The 9,033-nt window shown below is 35.9% G+C and overlaps 1 protein-coding gene and 1 long non-coding RNA gene across 9 annotated transcripts in view; one reads left to right on the plus strand and one right to left on the minus strand.

The window, feature by feature from the left end:
- The window catches only part of Mtmr8 (myotubularin related protein 8), a 128,570-nt gene that overhangs the window by 34,642 nt on the left and 84,895 nt on the right, over positions 1 to 9,033 (plus strand). For 5 of the 7 annotated variants that reach the window (XM_048797239.1, XM_048797242.1, XM_015501669.2 and 2 more), the window contains 4 exons: positions 1,034 to 1,196; positions 2,316 to 2,473; positions 5,466 to 5,594; positions 6,721 to 6,855. The exons of 1 other annotated variant lie outside the window; for it this stretch is intronic. In XM_048797239.1, coding sequence (XP_048653196.1) covers positions 1,034 to 1,196; positions 2,316 to 2,473; positions 5,466 to 5,594; positions 6,721 to 6,855 — 585 coding nt within the window. The remainder of the gene's footprint in view (positions 1 to 1,033; positions 1,197 to 2,315; positions 2,474 to 5,465; positions 5,595 to 6,720; positions 6,856 to 9,033) is intronic. One more of the 7 variants, XM_048797240.1, reaches the window with a different exon arrangement.
- Positions 1 to 9,033, minus strand: part of LOC125614440 — a 123,952-nt gene that overhangs the window by 18,537 nt on the left and 96,382 nt on the right. The window lies entirely within an intron of this gene.

Consider the following 9,033-nt stretch of genomic DNA (forward strand, 5'->3'; position numbering starts at 1 on the left):
ACTCAGGGATACTTGGCCACTGAGCCACATCCCCAGTCCTATTTTATATTTTATTTAGAGAAGGGTCTCACTGAGTTGCTTAGTGTCTCGTTTTTACTTGAGGTTAGCTTTGAACTCGAGATCCTTCTGCCTTAGCTTCCTGAGCTGCCAGGATTACAGGTGTGCACATGCCACTGAACCTGGCTTCATCTGACATTTTTGCTTTTCTGTCATTAGAGTCTAAAATATGGGAGAACATTTTTTTCCTAATGTTTTTATTATGTCCTAATTCCAGATCTAGCGTTTTCAGAATGACTAGAGTTAGATTTCCATGTTTCAAATCCTATTTGTGCTACTTCTTGGCTGTGTGAACTCTCATGAGGATTCACTTCTTAGAGCCTTGATCTCTTTATTCCTAAAATAGGGTGGTTATACCCCAAAGGGCTCTTATAGGGATTAAGTAGCTAATAGTCATGGGCAACCTAGTGAGTAATCACAATACTGATTATTAACCACTATTTTAATTAGTAATTTGTTAGAACAAAAGGAAGTTCAAATACATTCTAATGTCATGTATGACTAAAATAAATAAATAAATAAATAAATAAATACAAATTTAAAATATAATAAAATAGAATTTCAAATTAAACAAATAGCAATAAATGCAGAAAAAATAAAATGAATAATAATTCAAATTTTGAACACTTAAAAAAAGGAAGTTCTGTTTTCTTCTGATAATTATTCTATGATTTTTAAACTCCATTGTAACATGGAGAAGTTATCTCTGCTGAGCTAATCCATAAACCTGTTTATCTTTTATCAGTGAGTTTAGAGAATTTGTCTAACACTGCTATTTGCTTCTCATTGTTTTTCCATTATTATGTTTTATTTCTGTTTGAGATTCTTCCATTGTGTCTTGCAAAGGATGTTGTAGGTTGTCCATCTGATTACATGTCTGGCCATGCTATTATCACTACAGAGAGTCAGGAACACTGATAATGATAGAGCTAGCACACATCTGTATGTTTATCTTGCTTCTTTTTCTGTTTTGCAGATTGCGCTCCATCACATTGCCACTGTGGAAAAGTTGCCCATCACTAGCATGGGCTGTCCTCTGATCCTCCGCTGTAAGAATTTCCGGGTGGCCCACTTTGTTTTAGACTCTGACCTTGTGTGTGAGGAGGTTTATATTTCACTACTCAAGCTTTCTCAGCCAGGTATATGATAGCATTTTTATTTAAAATAATTTTTCCAGAGAATCATGATAGAAAGATCATGGGCTGTATAGTTAGAGTTTAGATCCAGGCTCTATTACCAGATCTGTGGTATGTAGACAAGTTATATAACCTCTGAACTTAGCTTACTACCTATAAAAGTAGGGGGAGTAAAACTCCTAAGGTGGTTGCTTTGAAGCTTAGATACATTCATTCATTTTACTGTGCACTTAGTATATAGTAGATGTTTAATAGATATTGTCTTATTTCCTTTTGTCCTTTGGGCTTTATGTTTGGCCCACTATTCCTACTCCTACCTTCAATTCCAACTGGAAGATTAGAGCTGTTTATCATAGTTCTTAAAATATCATTTTCATTACTTTTTCCAGCTTCACTTTCATTCTCAGCCCTCACTCCTAGGCAGTTAATCTATTGGCCTCCTCTGATTTTTAGTTTTTGGATTCCCATGCTCTTAAGTTTTACCTCCCATTTTCTTCTCTTTTTCCTCAGAATAATTCCTCAGTATTTGCTGATATTTTATTGATAGAAAAACCTTCCAGTCAACCCAGCAATTAATAAAGTTCTGATAGGCTCTGATATTTCTGGGAAAGATGTTGTCACCTGAATTGCTCAAATAAGTATTGACTGCATGTCCCATCTTGTGAAGGGAAGAAGCAAAACTGACAGGGAGAAGTGGCCCTTATCAGCAGAAGTTGGTGTTGGCCTGACAAGTAGAATGCAGTGTAATTGTTAATGTTGTGTGGCATGTGTCAAACAAACCGTGAAATTACAAACAGTTAAAATTTCTGGTAAGGACTACCTTCCTAACATGTGAAAACCCAAAGCCTCATTCAGTCTATTATTCAACATTCTTTTTTATAGTAAGCCAAAGAAAGTTCTCACTTTCTACTGGTGACAAAAAAATAAAACATTTTAAAAGAAGAACCCAAAGCAATATGTCAGTTCTTATCCCTTGCATAAAGACAAACATGTACACAAAGTCCTGTTCTTTTCTGGGACTGACAAACATTCCTTTTGGGAAAAGGTAATCTTTATTTGCCTTGTTTGGTGGTCTTTCAGTTTTACTTATAGTAACTTTGTTTCCATGGCTTTCTTCTCCAGTATTACCTGAAGATCTTTATGCTTTCTCTTATAATCCCAAATCATCAAAAGAGATGAGGGAAAATGGATGGAAACTGATTGACCCAATATCAGACTTTGAGAGAATGGGAATACCCAATCGGTATTGGACCATAACAGATGCCAACAGAAACTATGAGGTGATTTGTGATTTTTGCTTTCCTTTAGGTACATTTAATTAAAATGGCAGAATATCAGCAAATGAAGTTTTGAAAAAGAAAGAGGGAATCCCTTATAAAATCTCTCTTTTTCATTTAAAATTCAATTAGCATTTATTAGGTACATACTGTGCTCAAGGCATCAAGTCAGAGATCTCCTGGTCTAAAGCACAGGGGTGCTATGGGAATGTAGATGAGGGAAAAGAAAAGCAACCTGGGAAGCCAGAAGTTGGTTGATGTTTTGGGGTATTTCCTCGTGAAGGAACTTTATCCTAATTTATGTAAGGGGAGAAGGAATGAGGTTAAAAAGGAAACCAGATCATGAGGGGCTTCATGGCTAAATTAAGAAATTTGAACATTATCATGAAGAAGAACATTATCATGAACATTAATTATCATGAAGTTGGGAGCCATGAATTATTTTAATATAGAAAGGAGCATGAAAATATATTTGTATTTTAGAAAGGAATTATTGTTATTAGTGTGGAGAATTGGCTTGCTGGCTAAGAATGCAAAAAGGTAATACATGAAATGATAAGAACATGAAATAAGGCAATTAGACAAATTGAGAAGAATTTAAAAGATAAATATGTAAGTGGTAGAATTGAAAGAATCTGGTGCGAGTAAAAATGTGGTTGAAAAAAGGAATGGGAGTTTAGTATGCATCCAAGATTCCTTATTTTTGGCTTTAGTAACCAAGCAGATAGTGATTATGTTAGCCAAAATGAGGACAACAAGAAGAGGGACACACACATCTTCAGATTTTTACTTGAGTTCAAGGTTGATTCAAAAGATATCTAGTTTTTGATATTAAGCTTTGTGACTGTATCTGAAAAAAGAGCTCTGGGCTGAATATAGAGGTCTAGGATTATACTTGGGATTCCCATGACCATTTCTCAGATTCTGTGATCCATTAGAAGGACTCACAGGATTGAACATATATTTGAACTTTATGATTTATTATAGTGACAGATACAAAGTAAAATCAGTAAAGGAAAAAGGAACATAAGGTGAAGTATGGAGAAAACAGTACAATCATTCAATGTCCTTTCCCAGTGGAGTCACATAAGATATACTTAATTTACTCCAGCAATAAATTATAACACATGTGTATCGGGGAAGCTCATTAGAGCTTCATTGCCCAAGATTTCTATTGGTTGGCTGCTTGCATTTGCCTTCATGTAGACCAAAATTTCAGATGCCCAATAGGAAAGTGTTTTAGTTAGGTTTTTTTGCTGCTGTGACTAAAGGATCTGACCAGAACAATTGTAGAGGAGGAGGAGTTTATTTGAAGGCTCACAGTTTTAAATGTCTTAGTCCATAAAAGGCTGGCTCCATTCCTCAGGGCTCAAGGTGAGGCTGAACATCATGACAGTAGAATGTGGTGGAGGAAAAGAGCTCAGGAAGCAGAGAGGAATAGTCTCTACACTCCAGATACAAAGTATATACCCCATAACCCCACCACAATTCCCACCTCATCCAGCCATACCCTACCACTTTAGTTACCACTCAATCCCTATCAGGGGATTAATTCACTGATTGGGTTTAAACTCTCACAACCCAATCATTACTCCTCTGAACCTTCTTACATTGTCTAATATCTGAGCTTTTGGGGGACTCCTCACATCCAAACCATAACAGAAAACATGTTTTCTACATAAATCACATTGTTCATACAAACAGTTTAGGCACAATGACATTCTTACCAGTTAAGGAATGGTGGACAACCTTCCAAAATCCAGGTTTCCGGGCACCAACCAAAAGCTAATATTACAAGGAAGACTTTCTAAGGATGGCAGTCAGGCCTTCTATGAATAATTGGTATATAAGTGATATCCCTAAATTGTTGGATCTTTAAATTATTTCCAGATTTTATTATCACAATAAAGTTCTAATTGTAATGGTTTTCTGATAACACAACTCTGAAGTATTCACTAGGAATGATAACTGATGAGCTGGTCACTTAGCAGACGCATTTACAAAGTGGCTTATTTGGGCCATGCTTTACAGGAATGAGTACAGATGGGTGAATTCTGTGCAGTTCAAATATGTTTGTAAGTCTCCCGAATAAGTCTGAAATATCCATTTTGGCCCTTTGGATGTGCATGGCCTTCTGAGCCAAAAGGGCAGCTTCATTTATTTCTCCTTGTGTGACCTGCTTCTGAAAAGTCTGACAGGTAAAAGGGATGGGTAGAGAACAACTTCTTTTTCAAATATTCTGTATTTGGGGTCACTGAGAGTAGAGCATTCCTGGTCTAATCTACCTTAAATTACTTTTGTCTTTTTATTTTTTTTAGATTTATTATTAAATATTTGGGAGTGTTCTTAGGGGAGTGATCAGAGTTAATTTTGCATTAAGTCTGTGCTATTATAATATCTGATTGGAAAAAAATTAAGTACTAAAAGCTAATAAATTTCAGAAAACGTGTTAATCTCTTTATAGAATAAGTCACACCTAAAATGTCAACACCTCCACCCCCACATTAGTATATTAAAGGCCCTTTAGATATGCATACCAGGAACTCAGTATGCAGTTTATGAAAGAGTAAATAATATTTCCTCCTCCTCCACCTGTCTGCCTCACATTTGAGCTTATTTGTTTTAATTTACTTATTTATTATCTGTATCATTTATTCTGATAGGCAAATGTAAGAATTTCAGAGTAGGGTTGAATGTGTGTTTTTGCCTATAATTTTTCTGGTTTTTTCTAAAGGTAGATTTTGTTCTTTTATGTGTTTATACTTTCCTTTCTGGAAAATAATAGCATACTTGGAAAAACTTTTATAGCTAGGATATTTTTGTTCCTATTTCTGAGGAATGGATGAATCTGGATGGTAAATCCCAGCCATCTAATGCTTCAGTGAATGCTAATTACAGCCTGCTAATAGCAAGTGAACATTCTAAAATATATATACGTGTAGATGTGTGTGTGTGTGTGTGTGTGTGTGTGTGTATTGAGTTTATTTTCTTTTAGATATGCAGTACCTACCCTCCTGAAATAGTGGTTCCTAAATCTGTTACCTTGGGAACGGTGGTTGGAAGTTCAAAGTTCAGAAGTAAAGAACGTGTCCCTGTGCTCTCCTACCTCTACAAAGAGAACAATGTGAGTTAAGCAAACTTCTATAATGCGAACTAAACTTTGCTCTAGAAGACCTAGTTTCAGTCCCACCCTGCCACTTAATAGCTGTGTGTCCTCAAACCCAACTTCTTTGAACTTTAGTATTTCTGAGAGTTTTGAAGATGCCACATTTGGGGGGATATATATGCACTTTGTAAATTGTAAAATGTCATGGATATGTTGAGTGGTATTTTGTTGTTCTTTTGTTTGTTTTCTGTGGGTTCCAACTTAGTGAGATGTTGCAGAAAAAAAGGTAACTAGTTATATGAGATATATTTGGGAACTGTGGCTTCTCACTAGAATATAGATATCCTTGATCCTTTATTATTCTTTTTCATGTAATTTAAGGTTGTAAGAAGAAACCACTTGACTCCTCTGTGTTTGAGTCACCTCAAGTAGGAAGTGGTAATAATTCTTACATTTTATGGTCACTTTGAGATCTAGGGTTAGACAAATAGTTAAGTCCTCAAATAGGCAACTACTGAAATGCAAAAGAGTACATTAATGCAATTGGTGTCTTTTTATGGAACTTCCAAAATGCACAGACTCCTTCAAAACTACACCAAAGTATAATGAAGTCGATTAACTAATCATTACCAGATATTCCCTATTAAATATCTATGTTGGTTTTTGTTGTTATTGTTGTTGAAATGGCTTGAAATATACCAGCCCTCTGATTTTGGCATTAACTCCTACAAATAGTGAACCCTGTTCTCTAAATCTGTAGATTTTGTTGTATCTTGAATTCCCTTGCTTCAAGCCTCTAGTTTATATGGATTATTTTACTGGAACTGTAAAAAATGGGCATTTTGAGAAAAATTACCAATCCATTATGTACCAAGAATAGGATTTTATTAAAGAAACACTCAAGATGTGATTTTTTTGTAGTCTGATTTGCCAAGACTGGGTTGAGAAATAGCCACATGCCAAGAGGAGGCAGGAGGCTTAGCTCAATATCAGTGGAAGCTAGGCTTTAGAACCACATCTCTTTGCTGTGGATACTAACCCAAGTTGGCTTATTCTCTTATTCTACTCCCTAAACTTAGATTCAAGGAAGAATTTTTATCACCTGTAGATGTGATGACTCGGCTAACACATTTTTTCCTTATAGGCTGCCATTTGCCGCTGTAGCCAGCCTCTGTCTGGATTTTATACTCGCTGTGTAGATGATGAGCTCTTGCTAGAGGCCATTAGCCAAACAAACCCTGGGAGCCAGTTTATGTATGTTGTAGATACAAGACCAAAGGTATCTGTCAATGATTTCTTTGATATTCCTGCTACTTGCAATCCCCTCCTCGTATGTTGACACTTGCAATGTTACTGGGAAAGTTAAATTAGTGTGTGTGGGTTTGTTGTGTCAGATATTACATAAAATCACTTGCACAAGCCATTGATGCTCCATTTATAAGCCTGTCACTGTCAAATGAGGCTATGAGAAGTTACTTAGAACAACAGCATTGTCACCTCAATTTGACATTCTGAGTTGAAGACTCATTGACATCTATCTCCTCATCATTTTCACTAAATCTATTCCTTAACCAGAATTTTCAGTAGTCCCCTGCTATGGTCTAAATTTACTATCAGAGAAAGAACTTCAATTTAAACACTAGAGGCTTAGTAATTTCAACATATCTTTCTCTAAATAATGTATTAAATTATATTACATTGTAGACGCAAGATCAAAGGTATCTGTCAATGACTTCTTTGATATTCCTTCTGCTTGCAATCCCCTCCCCATATGTTGACACTTTCATTGTTATTGGGAAATAATAGTATTTAATAATAGTATTTAATAATAGTATTAATGATACTTTGGCATCCCCCAGAGAAGCAGGATTCACAGACTGCTATAGGAGTAACAAAAATATTCAGCTCATGTGGTAGTAATTTTTTAGCACACAGCACTATTAGCTGATTTTTTTTTCCCAAATCAATGAAGTACAGTTTAAATCTTGGTCCCATAGAGTAAGAAAATACCAGAGACATAGATTCACCATGGATTTTGGCAGTGGACACGGGCCTAGCAAAATCTTTTGATCTTCCTGAGAGCCCAGTGCTGTGGACTTATTGCATTGTGTTTTCTCAGGCTTCTTCCCTAATGTGAATTTCACTGAACAGGGGGTCCTCAGATCAACCTAAGTATCAGCCTAAACTCCTCTCTGCATTAAATCCCTGACTTTCAACAGTTTGTCTAGTTCTGTAAAAGTTTATACAAGAATTCATTGTGCCCCATAAAAGAAGTAAAGGACAGATTCCCTTTTTTTAAAAGTTGTGCTTTTCACACAAAGACCCCCAAAGAAATGATTTTGCTTAGAATTGTAGGTGTGGAATGTACCTGATTAGGATATTTAATTACAACCTACTGATTGCAAAATCAGTGATTTAGAGCTAAGCCTAAGCCAGGTGGTTGTGGCTTCAGAGTTGAGCAACTGAACATGCACGAAACCAGATAGTGACCTTAGACAACTGTTTGTCCCATTTTTGTGATCTCTCACTGGCTTTTCTCCAGAGCTACCTAGGACTGACTGGACCCAAGAAAGAAAATAATTTCCCTGTCTGCTCAGGCACCACCCTTCAGTTTCTCAAAAGCTTGCTGTCTTGTTTCAGTCATAAATGTTTGACATTATATTGGAAAGATCTAAATCAAATATGTATCTTTTATCAAGAGGGAGACACACAAGAAACACACTAAGCTTTTGAAAACTGGAAGGATTTGCTAAAATTTAGCACCAGAAAGTCCCTTTTAGCAGGTCCCATTTTCCTCTCAAATTCAAGCAAATTAAGATATGTATTGAGAATTGTACCCAGGGCATGCATTGTGCATGTTAGTCAAGTGCTTTATCATCAAGCTTCATCCCCAGAAAATTGAAGCAATAACAGATCTAGAGATATCTGGAAATCTCTCTCTTCTAGATGCCTAAATATATAATTTCAGTAGATGTAGTGAAAAAAAATATTATTCTTAGGAATCAGACAAACTTGGGGTCAAATCCTTCCTGCCTTTTGACTCTTATCCATATGATCCTAGGAAAATTGGTTTACTTGTTTGAACCTGTTTTCTTATGGTGATGATAATAGTACCTACCATGAGAGGCTATACTGAGAATCAAATGAGATAATGCACTTAAAGATCTAGCACAGCATCATCTTGCACATACCAGGAACTCAGAGCCAGCCTTAGCAAATTAGTGAGGCCCTAAGCAATTTATACAGACCCTGTCTAAAAATAAAAAAAAGTAAAAAGGACTGGAGATGTGGCTCAATGGTTAAGTGCCCCTGGGTTCAATCCATAGTACCAAAAAAATACACACACACACACACACACACACACATTATATGTGTGTGTATAAATAAATATATATATGTGTGTACACATGTGTGTGCATATATGTGCATGTGTATGTGTGATATATATATATATATA

This window comes from Marmota marmota, unplaced genomic scaffold (assembly GCF_001458135.2).
Source record: "Marmota marmota marmota unplaced genomic scaffold, marMar, whole genome shotgun sequence".
NCBI classification, from domain to species: domain Eukaryota; kingdom Metazoa; phylum Chordata; class Mammalia; order Rodentia; family Sciuridae; genus Marmota; species Marmota marmota.